The sequence below is a fragment of the Myxine glutinosa genome, chromosome 1, assembly GCF_964187855.1.
Source record: "Myxine glutinosa chromosome 1, kmMyxGlut1.1, whole genome shotgun sequence".
NCBI lineage: Eukaryota > Metazoa > Chordata > Myxini > Myxiniformes > Myxinidae > Myxine > Myxine glutinosa.
Window position 1 is genome coordinate 85223831 of NC_136261.1, and position 24448 is coordinate 85248278.

At 43.7% G+C, this 24448-nt stretch overlaps 1 protein-coding gene across 1 annotated transcript; it reads right to left on the reverse strand.

The window, feature by feature from the left end:
• Positions 1-4719: 4719 nt before the first annotated feature.
• On the reverse strand, positions 4720-22532 carry LOC144890709 (uncharacterized). Its single transcript, XM_078772275.1, has 5 exons — positions 22450-22532; positions 19364-19505; positions 19047-19075; positions 6986-7208; positions 4720-5803 (listed from the first exon to the last, which is right to left on the reverse strand). Exons 1-5 carry the CDS (start codon positions 22530-22532, stop codon positions 4946-4948), a joined length of 1335 nt encoding a protein of 444 aa, XP_078628401.1. The 3' UTR covers positions 4720-4945.
• Between the last annotated feature and the right edge of the window lie 1916 nt (positions 22533-24448).

Here is a 24448-nt window from a genome sequence, read left to right on the forward strand (position 1 = left end):
CACCAGCGTTGCTTAGAGGTGGGCGAGATGGACAAGGTGGGCGAGCTGGACAATCGCCCAGGGCAGCGAGATATGAGAGCTGCTGAGATGTCTAAAAACGGATTCATTTGGGATTGCAAATGTAATTTTAAAAATACATCGCCAATAGCACGACTCTTGTAAAGATGATTCAACATTTTCAGTTCAGTTTTTTCCACTCTTGAATTCATCAAACACCAAGTATAAGAAACATCATATTATGAGAACAGTGGAGGAACCGAAATAAAAGTGTACCTTGTAAAATTTCAGGTTTCTATGACAATGGATAAATATGAAGAGACAGAAATAAATAAATATTGTGAAACAATATTCCTATAATGAGAACAATAAGGAGGTGGACAGATATAAGCTAAACAGAAAGGAATGCAATTTGTTGTGTACTTCTCTAATAATAATCTTTTGAGATTGTGTTTAAAGCCATCACTCTTCTTATTTATGACACCAATACTTGGAGAAAAGTTACATGAACACCAATAGTTTGCCTAAGGCTCACTTTAAACCAATTCCATCATTTGGGTCCATTATATATATAATAGTTTTCTTTGCAAAGCAAGTTCATGTTTGTTATAAATGGTACATATCAGCTTATCTTATTGGGTAATTATGAATGACTTCATTTTGAATAAAATTTTGAACAAGTATTTGGGGCATCTCATTTCGATTCATCTGGAGCATAAATAATTCCAATTTTAAAATGTATAGTTATATTATTTTCAAACTTTATTATCATTAAAAAGAATATTTTAATGTGCTTGTGAACTTTCACTGCAAATAATTCTCATAAGTCTTTTTTGTATTGTCAATATTTTTCCAGCTGTAATTTTAAGGAGTTGCCCCAAACAACTGTGCTATAATTCAGTCGAGACAATATCAAGGTGGAATATAATATAAGAACTAGAACGGCACTCAGTAGAGAGCATTCTCCCGCCAGGCTGAACAGTTTATGTTTCGTATCCCACTGATAGGCCGGATCTGGATTCGGACCTGAACCAAAATCGAATCATTTCGTCCTTGTCACATATGCTATCTCTCCGCCAAATTTAGTCTGAATCTGTCCACAACTTTATGAGATACACTACATGACCAAAAGTATGTGGACACCACTTCTAATTAGTGGATTCGGCTGTTTCAACCACACCCATTGCTGACAGGTATATATATAATCAAGCACGCAGCCATGCAATCTCCATAGACAAACATTGGCAGTAGAATGGGCCGAACTGAAGAGCTCAGTGACTTTCAACGTGGCACCTTTCCAACAAGACAGTTCCTCAAATTTCTGCCCTGCTAGAGCTGCCCCGGTCAACTGTAAGTGCTGATACTGTGAAGTGGAAACATCTAGGAGCAACAACAGCTCAGCCGTGAAGTGGTAGGCCACACAAGCTCACATAATGGGACCGCCGAATGCTGAAGCACGTAGTGCATAAAAATCGTAAATCGTCTGTCCCTGGTTGCAACACTCATTACCGAGTTCCACACTGCCTCTGGAAGCAACGTCAGCACAACAACTGTTCGTCGGGAGCTTCATGAAATGGGTTTCCATGGCCGAGCAGCCGCACGCAAGCCTAAGATCACCATGCGCAATGCCAGGCATCAGCTGGAGTGGTGTAAAGCTCGCCGCCATTGGACTCTGGAGCAGTGGAAATGTGTTCTCTGGAGTGATGAATCACGCTGCACCATCTGGCAGTCTGACGGATGAATCTGGGTTTGGCGGATGCCAGGAGAACGCTACCTGCCCGAATGCATAGTGCCAGAAATAAATGTTAGCTCTTTCACGAGCCTCGATTCAGTATACAAAACTCTAAAGTTTGGTGGAGGAGGAATAATGGTCTGGGCTGTTTTTCATTGTTTGGGCTGGGCCCCTTAGTTCCATTGAATGGAAATCTTAAGGCCACAGCATACAATGACATTCTAGACAATTGTGTGCTTCCAATGTTGTGGCAACAGTTTGGGGAAGGCCCTTTCCTGTTTCAGCATGACAATGGCCTCCTGCACAAAGTGAGGTCCATACAGAAATGGTTTGTTGAGATCGGTATGGAAGAACTTGACTGGCCTGCACAGAGCCCTGACCTCAACCCCATCGAACACCTTTGGGATCAATTGGAACGCCGACTGTGAGCCAGGCCTAATTGCCCAACATCAGTGCCCGACCTCACTAATGCTCTTGTGGCTGAATGGAAGCAAATCCCTGCAGGAATGTTCCGAAATCTAGTGGAAAGCCTTCCCAGAAGAGTGGAGGCTGTTATAGCAGCAAAAGGGGGACCAACTTCATATTAATGCCCATGATTTTGGAATGAGATGTTCGATGTTCGGGTGTCCACATACTTTTGGTCATGTAGTGTATCTTGTTCACAAACAAACAAACGAATAGACAAGCAGACAGAGGTGAAAACATAACCTCCATCAACCTTCGGTGGCAGAAGTAATAATTTATTTATGAAACCAATACTTGGAGAAATGGATTTGCATAAAGTAAATACAGGACTGTATGTGCATTTTCCATGTTCATTCTCCATCAATCACGAGTCCAATAATTTTTTGAATGAACCCTCAATATACTTATTTCATCAAATAAAATAGGCACAGGAAGCACTGAGAGGGAATTGCTGAAAAACATAAAATAGTTTTCTCTATCTTTATTGACAATCTATCTATTTGCCCATAGCCACTCGGAAACATGGTGAAGGTCTATATTGAGAGTATTTTGAAAACGCTACTTGAAGACTTGATTTTTCTTTCTGCGCTTGGAAACCTAACTCGTTGGCGTGCATTAAGGGACATTTACCTATTACATATGCAAATATAGTGGAATTTCTGATGACTCCATTCTCCCAATTATCCTCATCCCCCCGACCACTCACCTTCCTCATCCCCCCATCCTCTCCTCCCCACCCTTTATCATGTGTGCTCCATAAATGTCCTTCAGCACTTTATCTTACCACCCAATACGATAATTAAAAATAATAATTAAGTGATTCTTCACCATTGAGTGATATGGCCAAAACCGATAAATAACATGATATTTCAAAAAGTTGTGAACGGCTGATGACAACATTTTGTGGAAGAGTTGGATAGGTGTTACACGAACAAGCATATTCGATGTGGTAAACAGGAAGATGAGATTTGGAGGTTGCAATTTTGTACATGATTGGAAAAGGTGAACAAGCTGTTGCTTAACTCTCATAAATAGTCGTTAAAGTTGTGTATGATTCGTTAACGAGTTAAGATAAGTTATGATGGCACAGAAACGCGCACCAATGAGACACGCAAATGTCTCTAATTCTACCAATTTTCATCTCGACACATAAATATGGTTCTTGAAATAGAAACATCGTGGGACAAATATGTGAGAAAAATTATGGGTATTATGCGGACAGGGAGCAATGTGCTATATTGAGAGCTCCCTTCCCTACGCAAGCCTTGGCACAAGGTACGTCATACAGGTAGCAAAGTGTTTCCCAATGGATTCACCATCACGTCAAAGAGTTCTTTGTGACTCACGATATGTGTACCTGTGATGTTCCACATCACTAAATTGTTGGTAGGTGTGCATAAAGTATTGCATCAATGTGTCATTCACTTTTCTAACCTGCGTAAAAAACCTTGGAAAACCTTGGAAAACCCTTAGGATTTTGTAGACCACATCTGGCACCCTCTTTGCAACTGCACAAAATATCACCAGATGTCACTTAATGTTTTGTTGATATAAGATTGGGGCAGCCCTGTTTTTTTCCTATGATTTCCAGATGTACATGCGTACATACAGAGAATTGCCTTATTCGTTCTCTACCCAGAGGGGAATATAGGTTTGCTCTCCGTCTGTCCGTCCGTCAGTCCCACCTGTGGTTTTCTACACTTTTACCCCTTACCCTTTGACATATTCAACTGAAACTTCATGCATGGATCTATTATGATAAGTTACAGAACAAGTTCGAGTATTGGGACGTTCCACCATTTTTTCACGGAGTTATGCCCTTTTTGTTTGGAACGAGAACATTCATTGGAACCAGTAGGGGACATTATTGCAAAGCAGTTCTCACTGTGTATTTATTTAATATAGCAGGATAGTTTGAGACTGGGCTGGAACGTAATCAAACCCAGCCCAATATAGCAAAAAACCTTCTGCTGCTGCTGCTTTTGTTGAAAAGGTTTATACAAAGGCTAATAATAACCACCATGAGAAGGCCGAGCCTCATATTCAGCCTTTTGTGATTTCAATCCATCTATTCTTAAGGGCAGCATTGCTTGCTTGTGATCAGTGTAAAACTAAAATATACCTATACACTTCCAGAGATGGATGCGTATCATTTAGCAGAAATTAGTAAAATAATATTTATTGTTAATTTATATTTTTATCTTCTCTCTACTATATATAGTGCAGCGGCATAGCAAACCAATTGTGCATTTTGTGATGGAAGCACCAAATTTGGCAGAATGATAGAATATTATATGGAGAACATTTTCAGATATGGAACCACTTTGGAATTCACCCCAATGTGGCCGCCATATTGGATTTCAAAATGGCGGCTTAAAAATCTTTAATTACAAATATTTCTGGTTCTATACCAGCTACAGCCTTGATTTTAGTGTCTGGATGTACAAACTTGAGGTCAAGGAATTGAATGGTTCTACTTAGAAGTTGATTTACTGACGCCATATTGGATTCCAAGATGGCGGCTTCCGAAAATCTGCTGACCGATATCTCTGGTTCTATGCCAGCTAGATACTTGATTCTGGTGTCTAGATGTACATTTATGAGGTCAATGAATTGAATGGTTGTATTGAAATATGTTTTAATGCACATAAGCAACTGATAATCCCATATTACGTACATTGTATACACACGTTCAGCAAGAGAACTAGCGAGCGTATTGCATCAAGTCATGCCAAGTGTCACAGTTCCAACTCAATGTGAGCAGTCACCATCACAGGCACACAGTGCTGTGCATTTCAGAGCCGCTTTCTTGCACTTGCATCTCCCACTGCAACCGTTTTCGCACCCACAACAGATGAGTTCATAGCAGGATTTGGCAGCTTCTGGTAGTGTTGTCCACAGAGGATCGAACTGTCCGTCATTGTCCACCCACCCCCAGTCGCATGGTGATGGGAGATAGCAGTGTGGGACAAGAGACTGTCCCCAACAATGTCCACCCTGGTAAGTTGCTCTCTTCACGTGTTGTACTAGGGCGGCCTGTGTTGGAGGTATTGCTTCAATGGATCGAGATTTCTTTGCAAAGAGTTTCTTTCTTGCCAGATTCACCTCAGAACATGTGCATGTGCGGTCGTACAGAAGCACTACGTATCTCTCCAGGGTTGCCAGTGTATCCTCAGAGATCTCACTTGGTGCAGATGCCAGGTCCAGGAATGCATTGGTCACTTCTGGAAAAGTTTCCCATACTGCCCATGCTGTTTTCTTGCCACGACCTGCAAAGCTCGAGACGGTATCACACCCTGTGATTGCATGGAAGATTGGCAGTGCCTTGGCTTTGTCTGGTCCCAGGGTAGCAGACAGCTCGTGTGCTGCTATGTAGCGGAAGTTCTTTCCGGTTCCAAGCGCTAACCAGAGTTCGTCCACTACCTCATTACGCTCCTGGGCCATCCACACAGCGAGAACCACCACATCTGTGTCCACGGTGCGGATGAGTACTCTGCGGTGTCCAGATTTCATAGCAGCTGCTGCGTGGAGCATCATGCGCGTGTCTGCTTCCTCGTGATTGCACGGGGCCAAAGCGGCTGTGTCTGCACATGGTGGTACAGCAATGACCTGTTGGTGTAAGCATGAACAATACCGTGATGTAAATTAAATGTGAATTCCTTTGGTGTAGGTGGTCACGAATAAAACCTGCCATGAATCTGCATAACATTTATTAATTAATTTCAGTACATTATTTCAAGTACATAAATACAGGGCAATTATTATTATTATTATTATTATTATTATTGTTATTTACTTGGCATCAAACACATGAAATCATACAATATGACATTGCACATATAACAGTAGCCTGTTCATGTACACTCCCCCAAGATGCCAGGAAAGAAAAAAGCAATTCAAGAACACTATGGCCAATAGGCCTTTCTTAACAATTTGAGGGAGTGTACCGTGGACAGCTAAAGATTATATATACAATACAAAATATTATTCCGAATAGATAATACAAATCGGGATTATATAATCAAAATTAAATTATACTAGGGCATGCCCGTACTATATATATATATCTAAAATTATATCCCCCCCCTCTATTTACATGAAATGGTTTGGTCCAAAGCGAACGGCTTGCGAGTGGTGACAATCCCCCCCCTCTATTTACATGAAATGGTTCGGTCCAAAGCGAACGGCTTCCGGAGTTTGGTAAAGAAATCGCCATCGCGTACACAAACGCGCAGGAAAGCGAATGAATCGCAAATTCGTTTTTATTAGTTGTAAAACATAGTTTAACGCCAACATAGTTTGCAAACGTGAAATAAATGAATACGCTCTCAAATGTGCCATCCGAGGCAGAGTGTGTCCGCCACGTTCGGCACACGCGATCGTTCGCTGCTCTCTGATTGGTTGAATCGTTTTTTGGACATAGCTCGGTAAGTAATTGTCCGATTAATATGAAACCTTGAAAAGGCACATCCTCGGGTCCCCAGCAATATACCTGGCAAGTTAAAAGTATATCGGACCCGTGGTTGTCGAGAAACAGCGGTCACAGACAAACAAACGTACAGACAGACAGAGATTACTGGAATTATAGATAGATGAAAAGAATACACATATGTGGGTAAGAATTTACTCTACAACAGCATAAATCAATAATACATTGTATAATATGTACTGAAACCACAGAAGATTGTACACACACTCTCAAACACACAAGCAGGCACGCACCCACTCTCACCACCCAGACACATACACACACTTTCACTAACACACACTAACATACATCATGCACATTACCTGTTCACCGTCAGTAGCAATCAGCTGTTTGTCTGGCACATCGATGGACTCCGTGACCTGCTTAGAAAGCTGAAGAGTTCCTCCTTGTTCTCGTCGACACGGAGGAAACTGTGCCAGTTGCCTGGTAGGAGGGCAGAGCCAGTGACACGTCTGCGTATTCCCTTGCCTCTGTTGGTCCTTGCAGTTGCCTTCAGGCTGCCTGACTTTGCATAGCGGTCCCACACTAGATCGAGACGAGATCGATGTTGAAGCTGTGACATAATGTATGGAACGAATACTTTTGTGGCATAGTCAAGAAATGTTTTGGTCTGGCCTGGGCTCAGCATTTGAACTATTACAGCTCCATCGAGGATCACAGAAGATACTTGTGGTGGGTCCGACTTTGTTTCGACAAGCTGTTCTAAGGGCTGCAACAAGTCAGCTTTGGAACCAAAGCGGAGCTGTCCATTTTGCGAGAGTGCTGGCGGATGTGCGCTGTTCTCATGTTTGAAGAACTGCTCGAGACCCCCATCTCTGGTTTGGCATGCGATGTATAGTCTGGAGAAGAGCTCTGAATCACTCTTTGCAGAGGCTACTTGTTGTTTGCTCTTCTGGGCAGCTTTGACCTTGATGGATGAAAACAACGGGAGTTTGTTGCGTTTGATGACATCATTGAGTGGCTTGGATCTGTCTGCCAGACGTTCCTTCTCAAATGAATGGAACTGATCTCTCCCAATCTGTACAGCTGTACGCACAGTATCTACAACAGCTGGGCCCAAGATCTCCAGTGTGCCCAGGACCAGCAAATCTGTGCTTTCTTCTTCAAAGGGGCTGCCCATCTCTTCGATGACTGTTGTCAGTGCATGGACATCTTGGACGAACTTCTTCTGCACACTGTCGGTTTGCTCATGGTGGTGGGTGTGCTCTCCCCTTTGGCGCAGTTGCTGTGAGGTCTCAAATTCTGTGATGACCCGAGCAACTTTGGGGCCAGCCACCATCCACCGTCGAAGGGCACTTGGATTTTCAGTTAGGCCCACTGCCCCGCCATCGCCTTTGACCGTGGCATTGTTTTGTTCATGAGCCTGGTCTAGGGAGATGGCGGAGAAAGCATGCCTAGTCTTCTTGGATGTGAAGTGCCCCGCATGGAACTTGGCAGCAACATCTGGGTGTTTCTCTGCAATGCCAACCATGTCCCTGATGTGGACTGGTAACCAGCGAGCATAGTGGATATGGTCCAATGCAGCGAACCATGCAGCTAGCTCTGGTAGGGTGTCCATGTACAGCGTGAAGTTGGACTCTCTCAGTGAACGTATGTAGAGGAGTATACAGAGCTCCAGGTTAAGTACAGTGGCCCAGTACTGAAACTGTGGACATGCCGCTGCTCTCTGGTCACACCATGCCTCGAACTCCAATGGTTCCTCATCTCTTGCAGTTGCTCTTTCGTTGTATATGTCATATGCACGATGCTGCAGTATGTGTAGGGCAGCAACAGTTACTTGGTGGGCGCGTCTTGTACGGCTGACGTGAGCTGCACGCAAGAAGGAGTCTGCTGTGCCAGCTGTTGCTATCTCTGCCTGAACCAATGCCTGTGTCCAACCGCTGTCTTGCAGCCAGTCTCCTGCTGTCTTCAAAGCTGCCATCTCTGTGTGTAGACCACTCAGCATGACCACAAAGAGATCTTCACCATGTGTGTCTGGCCAGTTCCATTGCACCTGCTTGGCGATCGCATAAAGTGGTTGGTCCAGTGTGACGACGGGTATCTGTCCAGGGTTTAGCTCATTGATCGCTGCTTTAACGACATCCATGGCATGGCGGATCACTGGCACTGAGTGGGCTTGGTCATGGAAGAGGGGAAGCAAGGCAGTGGGTGTGACTGTGATACTAGTATCCTTGGCCGATTGGTTCTCTGCATGATGTGCAGCCCAAGAAATGTTTCCTGGATTCTGTGTGTCACCACTGTCACATGCATCCTTCACAGTCTGGAGCCACCTCTTCTCTTTATCCAGTTCAGCTTGTGCAGGATTCCTCTGCAGCGACGCCTGGGTTCCAGCTGGTACAGGGTGGCTTTTGGCAAGTGAACTAACTGGTTGTACATCTGTGTAATACCGTGGAAGGTTCTCCACAGTCTTGACATTTGAGACACCCCCGATGATGACAATACCTCGGTCTGTGCCTTGATTGTCATAGTCTGGATGTTGTATCAATGAAATACCAGTTCCGTGGAAGGAGTCGTGTGCTGTCGTGGAACTGGGATGGTGGTCTATATTATCCACAGCTGATGTGGTGAACACTCCACCGCGGAGCTTTGGGGGACAGACCACCTTCTCCGCCCGAAAGCGCTGACAGACCCCGTTCCCCAGCTCTGCAGAGATCCGTAGCACTCTATCATAGGCAATGCTGATCCCTAGTCCAGATAATGTGTCAACTAGTTCCCTCTTTCTCGTATGGGCTTGAAGCATCAAGCCAAGATATATTGGCAAAGGAGTCTCTTGACTAATGCCGTGTCGTACGTCTGTGCCTGCACCTCTCCTCTCATGCTTCACACTGTTGTATTTGAGAAGTTGAGCTATTGTCACAGACGCCGATGCCGATGACTGACATGCCTGATCTTTGATGCCTGCGCCCTCTAAAATCATGGAGACCATTGTCAGCAGCAGTTGTGGCACAGACTCTTCTTGACATTTGTTTGAGAAGGACCCATTGAAAGGCTGAGATGACTGGAACATATCCTTCCTTATAATCCCTGCAGCTCGTGCCAGGTGCACAACATCACTGTCAATATCATGTTGACATGCCTTGGCTAATGCACTGCCAATGTCTTCCTGAAACACCAGCAGGACATCTCTTCCCTGCCTGTGCTCCTGCAGATCAGGGAAGTGTGCCAGGATACGCTCCTTGAGTCTGGTTGTATGGACTCGTGTTTCCAGCACAACTCCGAACTGTTCCATTCTCATTGTGTAGAGCTTGGTGAGGTCTGCCATCTTGAATACAGGAGCAGTGTCTTCTTCGTTAGCAGTTTCCTCTATGTACGTTACCAGTTCAGCAAGGACTATTGCTGAAATGACATCTACCGTGCTCTGGCTTTGCTCAGCAAGCTTTTTTGCTGCCCTCACGCGGTTGTATAGGGATGTCAAACATTTCTTATGGTACTTGGCCTCTCTTGCGACCATGTCCCCAGCACTCAGTTGGGCTAACAAAGTGGTATCCTGAAGAAACTCTGCAGCCTTGCGAACGTGTTTATCTAGTTCCAATGTCGCTGCTTGATGAAACTCCAAACCAAGCTCTTGCTGGCAGAAGAAGCACAAATTGTCGCATATGCTATCAACACAAGCTGCCTGAGACCTAGTAAGCTTGTACTTATCTGTGATTGTACTGGGGATAGGGCTTCCCTCTGGATGACTTCTCTTCTGTACCCGCTGTAGCTTGGTAGTGTTATATTTCACCCTGCATGACTTGTGCCACTTGGCTTGGTGGGCAGCTAGAGTGGCAGCTATCCCTTGGCCTTCATCCAGTCGTTGCAAGTCCACGTCTTGTGGCAGCTTGCCTAGTTTATTGAATGCTGATAGATTGTCTTCAAGTGTCTTGTATCCAGCACCTGCATCAGTTCTTTTCGTGACAGCAGGACACTGTAGGGACTCTCCTATATCAACTTGACACAGAACACAGAGTTCCCAGTCCAGTGGCGTCTTTGGCGTTGAAGTTACATGCTTGGTAACATGAACTAACTTGAACTGCTTCGACATGATTGAAACCTGGATGGAGCAAACAAACAAAAAAGTCGTTTAATTAGGGGTTAATCAATGGACCAGCATGTTTTATCTACAGGACAATACACGACCCCCCCTGAAATTTGACACCAAATGACCTCTTTTAGGGGTATTTTTGGCCGAAATTTTCAAATTTTTCACTCCCCAGACCCCTAGATGTTCCCTTGAGCTCAGAATCGCCGCTGTAATGTGTCTACTGATGTTAGAAAAGATATAGGGTGAATGGGACAATAATTGTGCCTGTAGGATTTGTTTCCGCCACCCCCCCTAAGGGTTACAGATTTTTAAAGCCGCCATTTTGAAATCCAATATGGCGGCGACCTTGGGTGAATTTCAAAGTGGTTCCATATCTGAAAATGTTCTAAATATAACATTCTATCATTGTGCCAAATTTGGTGCTTCCATCACAAAATGCACAATTCTTCTTAAATTTTTGCTATGCCGCTGCACTAATAAGAAAGATGCCTGTGTGTGTGTGTCTCTGTCGCCATTTTTCTCAGAGATGGCTGAACGGATCTTTGTCAAACTTTCAGAGGGTCATCAGTGAATGTCTGGGAGTTGTTTAGGCAAAAATGAAAAAAAAATTATGAGAAAAAAATGAAATAGTTTTTTTGGAGTTTAACAAAAAAAACAATCGCTCAATAGAGCCTTGGCCTTTTTAAGTTAATGACAGTTATACACAAGTACACATTCGCATGAATAAATACAAAACAATTACCAGACATTTGAATACAAATAAATCAAACAATTCCGGAAGTGTACGAAGTTGGTAGTACGGCTTCTTCTTCTTCCTAACTCTACCACATTCACCCACCAGCCTATATATGAACCCCTTCCCCCCGATGCCCCCCAACCCACAACCCACCTCCCTTCCTCCCCCGCCCGGCAACGCCGGGTACTTCTGCTAGTTTGTAATAAATAAAATAGTGTAGAATATCAATCTTCTTTTACGCCCAAAATGATTCCCACGCTCTTGTGGGGTTGGCCGGGGTAAGTTTTTTGGCCAAAGTCTTTCACGAACTGGCTGGCCATGCTTGCTGTTCGATGAATTATTTAGGGTAGGAATTTTGAATTTGACCATGGTGCTTGCCTAATTTTGATAGCTTGCCTACTCTTTGCGAATGACACCGTGGGATGTTTAGCATCCACCAACTAATACCAGTAGACGGACCGCCAAGTTTAACGTCTATCCGAAGTACGTCACATATAGATGAATCGCCCTGCCTGCGAAACACCAGGATGACAGTTTACAGTTGGACCGAAATTCAAACCCAGGCTGGACTGCGAAGAGGTGAGTAGTGCATGCTTCTCGGCCATCATTCTTATCATTAAAAAAAATACAGCTTTGAAACAATTATTTTTTCATTCCCAACTGAACACTTAGCTCACGATGTTCGGAAAGCAGTTTCAAATCCTACCTTGTACATGCAGTATTGATTAGTTCCTCCGGCCCTTTTCCAAGATGTGATCGATGGAAAAACTCTTCCATGAGCCAGAGTCAATGTAGTCAAATTAGATCCTTTAAACAGATGAGATAAAAGATCAGTCATCAAGGTTTCTAATAGGGGATAACCATTTTATATCACACATGCAAAGCAGGTTTGGGAACCTGGGAGTTAAGCCACTATAGATAAAAAAATCACCTTTTATTTTCAGTCATGTGAGTTAATCATGAGCTTAAATGGAACAAATCCCATGGAATTAAAAGTGGCAGAACTAAAGATCTGGTGGAATCAGTGGGGAGGGTCTACAAATGGAACAAAGGCTGAATTAGTGCTAAGCTAATTAAGTGACCACTTGAGTAAACTTCACGGGCTGGCAGAGTCGAATGCTATATGGTAGCTGCTCTCCATGCTATCTCATTAACTGATCAAGCTGCGTGTTCTCTTTTCCTTGAGATGTTTTCTAAAATTTTGAGACACCCAGAACCAGGCAAAGCAAACTTTACATTCTCTATTTCCTGCATGCCATATTTAGAGAGGAGAGAGAAAATAATCTAACTTGAACAAGACAATATTAAATTGTGGTTTAGATCTCTATTTTGGCAGTTTAGTACACAGGGAAAAAATAAATACACAGGTGGTTTAGTACTCCAAGGGGTCTAAAGGGGACCATTAATTGTAGAAACAAACCCTACAACAGGTATAAGCCTCCCCCTGTCCTATAGAGGACGTTCAGAGTTGAGATAGTGCTCAGAGATATTTAGGGGGTTGTGTATAGGGCAAATAGAGAAAGAAAAAAAAACAGGTACAGATATATTCAAAGTACACCGCTTCTATGCCAAATCTATATATATAAAACACAGTTTGTGTGTGTGTGTGTGTGTGTGTGTGTGTGTGTGTGTGTGTGTGTGTGTGTGTGTGTGTGTGTGTGTGTGATGTTACCGATAGACTCCTAAACGGAGAGGCTTACGTGCTTGATATTTGGCATAGACATGCCCATTGAGCCTGGGACGAACATGGCCGAACTCAAAATATTTGACGATCCATATGTTTTTATTCATATTTACCTCAGCGCATTTCAGCGCACGGAATCAACGGAATCAGAGCAGGTGGGCGCTGATTCGCTCAGAGCGATCACGTGATGACGCTATGACGCTATGACGCTTTGAACGCTATGACGCTATGACGCTATGACGCTATGAAAAAAAAAATCGCTATGACGCTATGAAACGCTATGACGCTATGAACGATATGACGCTATGAACACTATGACGCTATGAAAAAAAAAATCGCTATGACGCTATGAAACGCTATGACCGCTATGACGCTATGAACGTTATGACGCTATGAACGATATGACGCTATGACCACTATGACGCTATGAAAAAAAAAATCGCTATGACGCTATGAAACGCTATGACCGCTATGACGCTATGAACGTTATGACGCTATGAACGATATGACGCTATGACCACTATGACGCTATGAAAAAAAAAATCGCTATGACGCTATGAAACGCTATGAACGCTATGACACTATGACACTATGAACGCTATGACGCTATGACGCTATGACGATATGACGATATGACGCTATGACGCTATGAAAAAAAAAATCGCTCGCTTTGCCAAGGGGCTCGCTCCCCCCCCCCCCCCCGTTCCCCTCCACTTCCCCGCCCGGCAATGCCGGGTACTTCTGCTAGTAAATAAATAAATGTCCTCCAGCATGCCATTTCCGGGGATGCCGCCATGCAGCACATAGAGACGGTATTGGGAGGGAGAGGTGTACCTCAATTGATTGATTAATTGCGTAATTAAAATAAATAATAATCGTTAAATAATTAATTAATTTATCAATTGGCCAATAGCATACCTAAATCACCAGTTTCATCCAAGGCTGTAACTTTTAGAAAAATTAATTAAATTAAATAATTAATCAAAAAATTAAATAATTATTTGATTACTTGATAAATCAATAAATAATTAATCAATTAATTGATTCATTAATAAATCAAAAATATACTTTATAGCCAAATAACTTGGTCACTGTCATGTCCAAATACAAGCTTCCTAGCTCAAAAGATGTCTGGATATTGGCCAGATGAGAACGAAAATAAATAAGTGACTAATAATGAAAATAAAGAAATAATAATGGCAAAATAATTAAATTATTAATCAATTGGCTAACAGAATACCTAAACCACTACCGTTTCATCTGAATCTGGAACTTTAAAAAAACTACTTAATTAACTAATTAATTGATTAATAAAAAATACCCTTTACAGCCAAATCACTTGGTCATTGTCGTGTCCAAATATCAGCTACCTAGCTCAAAAGGTGCCTGAGATATTGCCCAGATGAGAAAGAAAACAAGTACTTAATAAATGGATAATAATTAAATAATTAATCAATTAATTGATTAATCAAAAAAGAAAAATATATTCTTCTTGCCAAAGTACTTGCTCACTATTGTGCCCAAATTTCAGCTTCCTAGCTCAAAGGATGGCTGAGGTATAGCCCGGACAAACTAACAATCAAGAAAACAAACAAGAAAGAAAGAAAGAAAGAAATGGGAGTGAAAACTGAGTACTCCCTTTCATCGAGCATCATCGCCGCCCCCCCCCCCCCCCCCCCCCTTCGGTGCCCGGCAACGACGTCATGCAGTGCCTGGAGATGGTATAGGAAAGGAGCGGTGTACAAAATTTTCACAATGGAGAGTGACATGCACATGTCGTCCTTTACCACTGACAGCAACCAGACCCTCCCCTGTAGTATGCACGATAATAATGAAACTAAAATAAGTATTCAGATAAAGGATAAAAAGATGCATAAGTAAAGTAAACTGTGTACTTGCAGCGTCTAGATAAGACCATGTATGGCATAAATTATAGTTTAAATTTCCAAACGTCTTGGGAAAAGTCACCCATGAAGATTTAAACTTGCCGGCGTTGAGGCAGGTCTCTGAGAATAGCCAGAGAGATGTTGACCTTGACAAGCACATGATCAGATGAACCAATTGGAGCAGAGGAAGAGCAGTAGAAAAGCAGGAGACATCGGCTGCGATGTTGGTCATTACCAAATCCAGAAGGTCTTTTGATAGATAGTTTAGATTTACAGTTTACAGATTGAGTCAGTTTCGGTAGGAAAGTTTACATGTTCAGTCGGTCCCATGGAGTCACAGAACTCCTTTGCTGAAGTGGCATGGTTGGTAAGGAGTGGTACCAACACCCAGCCAATTGGCATGGTGACAACTGATATGAGAGAGTTCATAGAACACCTTACCATGTGCAGTCTTGAGACCAAGGACATTGGCGGGGTGTTTTAAACTCTTGCCTCGTGTTTCCGAACACAATCTATATTTCTTATGACCCCCGCCATTTTGTCTGAATCTCAATATTCCCCAATACTGAGAGTGAGAGCGAAACATTTGATTGGTCGAGGTGGCGCAAAATGGCGTAATATTTTGTTGAAGTACTGCTAAACTGGAGGTTTTTGGAAGTGGAAAGAAGATGATTTGTGTTCTACAGCATTCAATTTTATAATTAAATTAAAATAAAAGTGCCGCAACAGCCTCTTCATTTCTTCAGACATTGACAATATCACAAACTAGTCAAACACTTGAAATATGTCCATCAGTCCTTACAAACCTCACACTCTCCATCTCTCTCTCTGAAAGGACCATCTTGAAACCCTCCCAAATACTCTCCTAACAATCCTCATGAGGAAATTCAGTCATTCAAACTCCTCGATCTCACAATCAGCCATGATCTTCCTTTGGAAAATCATATTTCCAGGTTGGCCTCCAAAGCCATTCAATGACTGGGCATTCTCCCTTGTATGAAGTCCTTCCTTGGCACACCTGAACTCTTATCCGCCTACAAGGCCTTCATCTGCAGCTTTTGAAATACTGCCTCCCCTTTGTTCAACTTTACACTGTGGAAACAAAGGCCTTCAAGATTATTGGAATCTCCCGCAATGAAATTGAGTCCATGGGCCTCCCACTTTGCCATCACAAACAGTCCAGTGGTCTCTCTGTCTTCTACCGCCTCCTTTCTCGTCTTGCACCCTCTGCCCTCTCAGAGCTTTATCTTCCCCAGGTTTCTGCAGGGCGCACGCAGTCCACCATCAACCCTCTTCTGGTGAAATTGCCAAAATCAAGACTCTCTGCTCACCTTCACTCCTTCATTCCTCTTTTCTCCCGCCTCTGGAACAAACTCCCTCACTCTCTTCAATCCCACTGCTCCCTCCAGGTCTTTAAAACGGCTGTTCACCACCATCTCTTATCTTCCAACATCCAAAACCTTGATCTTTTCTACCCCCATTAATACACTCCAAATCCACCTTTTTCAAATTCCATTTTCTTTCCTGAAAATCCTAGTAGTGTACATTTGTTTTATACCTTGTACTTTTTGTTTCACACCTTCTACTTTTTGCAAGCTTCGAATGATGCAAAGTTAGATATAGTTTCGTCCATTGGCAGCGAGTCCAGCATTCCGTGTTCAATGCCGAGAAGTGAGAGTTTGACATTCGTTGCTGTCCCATGGTTGAATGCAGATAGTATTTGACACGCTTGAGGACGCTGAATGACCGTTCACCCGCTACAGTTTGTCATCATCAGCGAAAGGAAGATGGACGGCATGTTGACGACATTGGGGGATCGAATTGCAAAGGGCGACAAAAAACATCCTATCAACTCAATTATCTTGGGGTGGTCAAGATCAAGGGCCGAGAGCAAATGGCCAATTTGCCACCCCACCAACCCCCCGCTATAATCTGCTACTGACCTTGACAACAATATGCAGAACAACAATCGGGGATGGCTCTTTGCGGTGGTTGTAACCCCCAACGTAAGTCGGGGGCTAACTCTTCCCCATTCTTCTCTGCTGCCCGGATTCATCAGGGCAGCGCAGTCACGGTCAGAGTGCCGATTAGTCCACATGGACCGGCCCTTTCCCTCTTGTTTCTGTCTCTTCTTTCTCTAACTCTGTCATGGTTCTGACGTTGTGAAGGCAGGGGTACACCATCCTGGATGTGGGGGATCTCTGGGTCGCTCCTGCAAGATCGATTGGCTATCTCCGTGCTGCGGGCTTGATCCCAGCCAGCATGTCCAGCTGGGGCCCATATGGGTCCTATGTGGGCTAACTTGTGGATCCCATATGTGTCCTGCACGTTGGCCCCAGCTGGATTTGTCCATTGGCTCCACCGTGGCCTAACTGGGCTGGGCCACGTGGACAGAGAATGGGCTTTTTGTGGGCTACTCCATGTTGGCTGGGCATGGGCTTTTTGTGGGCTAGCCCACATAGGCTGGACATGGGATTTGCATGGGTTATACATGGATTTTTCCTGGGCCTCATCTGACTGGAAATGGGGTGTAAATCATTACTGCATTAGCTACAACATCACATCTGCTTTACTGTCAGTAGAAATATAGAATGGAGTGTATTTTTAGAGGCCTTTTATAGGTATGCGGGTATCTTCTGATACCTCAGTGAGATGGTTCCCCCTGCCTTGCATAACCCCAGACCAGTCACCTGTGGGCAAGGGGTAGTATCTGTCAGCCCCCCTTACCATGGTAACGGTCCGCAGCCATGCGGTTTAAATGGCAGATGGCTCTGCACATCTGGTGGATGAGAGTCCAGTCGACTCCAACAGCACGGGGGGAAGAGGGTGAATTTCCCAACGGCCAGCAGAGAGACGGAGAAGAGCGGCGACCCCCGTCTGTACCACACACTTACCCGTGTGTACCAACCATAGAAAGGCAATGCCATCATTGCCCGAGGAGACTCGACATAATAATAATCATCATCATCATTAGAGGCTTTTGCTTGAAGTTATCCTAAAGAACATCCTCACTTGGATCTGTCAAAACAAGCTAATAATGTTGTGGTATTGGGAGTTACATGAATGTTATGGTAAATACTTCAATAATTGAATGGTATTCCTGTTACATTTGAAATGTCTTGGAACATCTTGCTGTGGTATTCCTGTTTTCAGAATACTAACGGTGTGAACCTCTGAAAGTTTGACAAAGATAAGATCCGTTCACCCATCCCTGAAAAAAATGGCAACACACACACAACACACACACAAATGACATGAAACATCTCTCTTATAGTAATAATAATAATAATACATTTATTTTATATAGCGCTTTTCAAGAAGCCTAAAGACGCTTTGACAGAGTACAAAAAACAAGTGCAAAAAGACAAAAATAAATAGGTAAATAATCAAAGCAAAATGAAGGAGAAGAAGAACAGATAGTCAGGGGTTAAATGCTGTGGGTTAAATGTTAAATGCAGTGTTGAACAGGTGGGTCTTTAGTGATGTTTTGAATGTGGTGAGTGAGGAGGAGTCTCTGATGGTGTGAGGTAGTGAGTTCCAGAGGGTGGGAGCAGCGATGGAGAAGGTCCTGTCCCCCCAGGATCTGAATTTGATCTGGATGGGGGGGGGGGGGGGGACAGGAGGTTGGCGCCAGCAGAGCAGAGGTTGCGGGTGGGAGTGTGTCTGGAGAGGAGGTCAGTCAGGTAGGATGGGGCCAGGTTATGGAGGGCTTTGTAGGTCAAGAGGAGGATTTTGTACTGGATTCTCTGGGGGATGGGGAGCCAGTGAAGCTTATAAAGGATGGGGGTGATGTGGTCACGGGTCCGGGAATGCGTGAGTAGACGGGCAGCGGAGTTCTGAATGTATTGGAGTTTATTGATGATTATTATTGAGGGATTAGTATGTATAGTATTGTCGTGTGATTCCCCAGGTGAACACCACAGCGATCACGAATGGCCAATAGCGAACTTTAACTCCGAAGCATTCAGTTCAATGGCGGGCTTGATACACGCGGGGAAAGAAAGGGAAAAGGGGAGGAAGCTGAAGCGCTTACCTGAGCGATCCCACCAGGCAGTCTTCAATCTGCACAAAATAACTCAAACAAAAACAGGGTTTACAAATGTACAGGTAAAATAACAAAAGGGTTTATTAAAACGGATGCTGGGACAAAGAAAAGCGCGACGATAAACTAAGTTTTCTATATGGAGTGCACCCGCACACAGAACCAAACACAGACAAAAGGGATGGAAGAACTGGAAAATAAATTATATGTGTGGGCGTGCTCAGCTCTGATCACTGGTGAGGTCTCGTCAGGGTCTGCGAATGGGTCCGGCATTGCGCGCCAAGCGCGCACGTTGGCGGAAAGCAGACCTCGTTGCACCCGTTCATGCTGCAGCGCTTGTACACTCGTCCACGCAAGGGGAACCGCAGTTCCCGGTCAACGGCTGTTCCTGCAGCCTCTGCACATCTCCAATGGCGTCTCTGAACATGGTCGGTCAAATCACAATCGTTCCTGAGGTCCAGAAGGGGAACAGCCACAAGAGCGTGAGGGAGAAGAACAAGGGGGCCAGAGGTTGTCGAGGGCAAAAAACAAGAGAGACAAGAAGAGAAGGCAAGAGTGAAGGCAAGAGTGAAGGCAAGAGTGAAGGCAAGAGTGAAGGCAAGAGTGAAGGCAAGAGAGCGAAGGCAAGAGCGAAGGCAAGAATGAAGGCAAGAGAGAAGGCAAGAGAGAAAATGTTGGTCCGAGAGTTATTTTAACATCGGGTCGTGACGTCATCGGCACTTCCCCACCAATCAGCCCGCAGGCCACCACTGCCTGCTCAGCTCTCTACCAGTCAGCGCGCCACTTCTTGCTCACCCTTCTTTCACCAATCGGTGAGTGCCTTCTTGCTCTGCCCTGGCCAATCAGTGAGTCCCTTCTTACCCCGGCCTTCCTGTTGGTAAACCCCCGCCCAATCACTGTCCTTTTGGGCATGGCTCTCAGCCTGCCCGAGTGATGTGTTCCTGCCAGGTGGGATTGTCAGCCCCAGTGCCCGATGCCTGGCTTCCGGTTGGTTTTATTGTTATTATTTAGTGCAATCTATTGGCGATTCCTACTAGTGTCTACTTTGCGGTGCCAAAAGGGACAAAGGATAAATCACCAAGGGTAAGACGTACAAGGGATAATTTATCCTTATTCCCTAAGCTAAATAACATGCACCGCCCCCTCGTGATGGGGATGAAGGTACACCTTAATCCGATATTCGGCAAAACAAAACTTATCACATGGTGATGGTTCTTATCATGATCATCGGAGCACCTACCTATACAAATCTACCTGACACTACATATCACTACCCCACAAACATAATAGTATTCACTATCATTTATTTTCGAGTTTTATCCAAGATCACCAACTGGCAGCCATTTTGTTGCTTAAACATGTCCCCAACCATTTATTCAACATACATGGTCCGATTTTTATCAAACCTGGCACAAGCACAGCGCTTGACAGCATACATGTACACCTCATTTTATTTTGCGATCTGATCAAAGATGGCCGACTGGTAGACTGGCGGCTATTTTAGATGTAAAAATCCAATATTGAACACGTCCTCAACCTTCTCTCAGACATGCATTTACCAATCTTATTCAAACTTGGAACACAGAAAATGAATGATGGTTTGCATATGCACGCCAATTTTTTCGACATTAGATCCAAGTTGGCCGATTGGAGGCCATTTTGTGACTTAAACGTGTCCGCAACCATATCTCGACAGGCATGGACCAATTTTGTTCAAATTTGGCACAAAGACAACGCATGAGATTGTACGAATGCAGAAGATTTTGTTTTGTAATCTGACCAAAGGTGGCCGACTGACAGCCATTAACTCTGTACAGCAAAATTACTAAAGCCATGGGGGTTTTGAGATTTTATGTCTTTTTGTTCTTGTTCATCCTTTGTCGTCTCCTTCCACCTTCCCCATTTCTATCTTGCCTGGTTTTGTTTGCGAGTGTTAGCTTGCGTGTATGAGTTTGGTACCGAAGGGCTATAGAGATTATGTTGTTATTGTTTTTGTTTATCAGTTTATCATTCTACGTCTCCTGTACTGAATTAATTATTTCCAAGAGATGGTGTACGTGTGCCTCATGTTCCTGCCATTTTTGTCACGCTGCTGTTTGCGTCTGATTGACGTCCCATGAGGATAAAAAGCAAAGGAATTCTGATTTATAACCGGCGTGGTTCCAGGTTGGGCTGAAGCATGGATCAACATTCACTGCTCGCTGTTGATTCCCGAGTAAATGTGACTGCTTGGGGAGATTCTTGAATAAATGTGACTGCTTGGGGAGATTCTTGAATAAATGTGACTGCTTGGGGAGATTCTTGAATAAATGTGACTGCTTGGAGAGATTCTTGAATAAATGTGACTGCTTGGGGAGATTCTTGAATAAATGTGACTGCTTGGGGAGATTCTTGAATAAATGTGACTGCTTGGGGAGATTCTTGACTAAATGTGACTTCCAGTGTGGTCAGCAACCACTTCAATTATTGTTATCGGATGGTTGCCATCACCGCGACTATGCAAAACTTGGTGAAGCTTTCGTTCCCAACTTGTGTTTTCATGTAAGCTATTATTCAGAGAACAATATATAATTTTGTGTTTTCATGTAACATATTATTCAGTTTCACTGCTTGTATGTAGTGGTTTTAGATATGATGTATTTTTGAAGTGAATTTTTGGGCTCCAATTTAGTCAATATAACTGAGTATTAGTGTTCTGTCTGAATATAAATGCTTTGCTGTGTAAAACCATGTTAAATCTACATATATTTAAAAAATCACATTTCAACTGCCTTACATTCATAATGAGAACTATTTTAGTGTTTTCAGAAACTCCAAGAAGCTCTAAAAATAAATGCTTAAGTGTTTGTAATAACGCAAATGCAATATGTCTGAAATATTTATTCATTTTTTGCGTTGAGTTGACAATTTAATAATGGCCTCATTTGAGATACAGGACACTCATGAGCATGTGCACAAGAATCTAAATACTTGTCTGTAAACGTATAATTTTCGTTTAAAATTCTCAATTTTAACATTTTAAAATCAGCAAATGTCAACATTTCTCTCAATGCAACAAACCCAGAGATATCAACTTTTCAGAATTAATATCGGTGAGATTTCACAATGTCAGCTTGGAGAGGAATGTTATTTCGACCAAACACCTGGAAGATATCTCTATACTAATATTAATAAAGAACTCCACCGCAAGTGTGCACACATATCGCAAGTTTAACCTCACATGCAACCAAGTGAAATCACTCAAACATTAAATATGTTCAAAACTCATTTCGAATATTTCACAGGATATAACCACATGTGAAATTGCAGAAGAATTTGCTGACAGTGCTGGAAGTGTTGAAACATTAATTCATTCTCACTTGCAAATTCAACAAGTTTAGTGCAAGGTCTGTACCAAAGCACCTCAACCGTACCATCTTTCAAAGGACCTCGGTACTCCAGCAGAGATGCATTGGAAAATTCCAAATCATCCCCCATAGCTTTCAGACTTTGCCAGCTTGGAAAGCAGCGTTGGCAATAGGTTTACGAATAATGGTGATACCAAAGCACATCCTGAAATGGCTGCACACATGCCTCAAGATGTGTAAAGCATATGACGTAAAGACACAACCAAATTAATAGGACAAGTATGCGTGTGTCAATACCATGCGAGGTGAAGTTTAATCACCTCCACTGTGCCTTTTGTTTATATATCACAACATACCTGTTATCACCAGGTGACAATGTTTCTTAAAACATCCATCAAGTCTGTTGGTTAAAATATACAAGAAATATCAATCACTGCTTCATCAAAGTAATTATTTTCAAAGTGTTGAAAAGGAAGATATTGATGTCGTCTACACATCAAGGGAGATATCTTCGGGAGCCTCACACGTGGCAACATATATACATATATATTGTTGCGGATATGAGGACTGTATTTTTTTTGATTGTGTTGTATCGTGGTAAATTGGTGATGAGTATTGCTTGAGTCTGCGCCTCCTGCCTCCGGAGGAGAATGGACACGTTGGAGAATGGACATGGAGAATGGACACATGGACACTCCTCCCTGTGGGCCATAAATAAAGAAAATAAAATGGACACGTTGGGCACACTTTATTGCAAATAGGCCGCCAGTAAGAAAATGAGAGAGAATGACAACAACTGGAAGACATAATAATAGCCAGCAGAGGGATCCGAAGAGCAAGAGATCACCTGCAGGGTTAGGGGTTGTTGGTTTTATTTTCTTGAACAATGGTGACTGCACTGATTGGTGCTTGGGTGTGTATTGGTGCGTTTTTGGGTGCTTTCATGGTGCGTCGATGCAGAGCAGACTGTCTCCCCCCCAGAAAGAACAATTACAGGTCCTGGGTTAGTCTTGTAAATAAAAGCAGAGTCATTGTAAATAATGTTCCCCACCGTCAGTGTGTAGTTTGAAGACCATTCCGCAATTCGGTTAACTGTGGGCGTAAGTCTGTTAGGCAGGGTGCAATGGAGCAGCGGGACACATTTATTTATGTTTTAAAAACTGTCGCACTCAGGGTCAGGTTAAAAGTAGAGGGAACTACACCTACGTGTCACACTAAATAAAAAGTTGTAGGCCCGGGGCGTGCCTAAGAGGAGGAGGGTGCAGTGTTGCGGATATGAGGACTGTATTTTTTTTGATTGTGTTGTATCGTGGTAAATTGGTGATGAGTATTGCTCGAGTCTGCGCCTCCTGCCTCCGGAGCTGTGTAAAGGTCAAAAGGGCGTCCCATAATTAGTCCACAAGCATACACGTCAGCCAATCATAGAATACCCCTGTTCGATAGTTATATCTTATTCTGTGTTTTAGGGTAAGGCTGTGTCTCCCATTAATTGAAATACTCCATTGCACCAGTGAAAGAGATAGATTCCCTTCATTCCCACTCCCAAAACTTCCATTTCCCCTTTCGTCTTTGCCAGGCCTCGAGTGCCATTGCCAATTACCTCCCTTCCAATTGCCAACTGCATTTTGGGCGGTTTTCCCTTCATCCGCCATTGACCATGAGGCAGGGTTGGGGAAGAAAGGCGGGTCCCCACCTCGTCATAGAGGGGAGGAGTGAACCAGCCCTTGCCGACCAACCCAGAACGAGGGGTTGGCTTTAGAGGGCGGAGAGAGAACGTTTTGGGGAGGTTCGCAAAGGGTCAAGGGTGGGGCTTATATAACCCGAGGCAGAGGCCCCCAGAGAGAGTCGAGGAGGGAGGAGATCAGAAGACAGAAAGGCCTTGAGTTGGACTAAGCAAGAGAGGAAGTTGTTGGACTGGGTGGGACTAAGAAAGAGAGAGAAAGAGTCCTGAAGCTTGTGAGGGAAGGAGAAAGAACCCGTCACACCAACCCCCCACCAGCCGCGTTGGCTCCACCAAGCGTTCACCTCCACCAAGGCTCCACCAAG

Excerpts from the sequence above, each read along its gene's own strand:
- LOC144890709 (XM_078772275.1), bottom strand. The coding sequence starts at position 22,532 with ATGGGGGATGATTTGGAATTTTCCAATGCATCTCTGCTGGAGTACCGA. Across the intron at positions 19,076-19,363 it reads GCATGAACGGGTGCAACGAG|ATTGAAGACTGCCTGGTGGG; the intron begins GTCTGCTTTCCG and ends TATTTTGTGCAG. Across the intron at positions 7,209-19,046 it reads TGCCTGGTGGGATCGCTCAG|TGTGGGACCGCTATGCAAAG; the intron begins GTAAGCGCTTCA and ends GTCTCGATCTAG.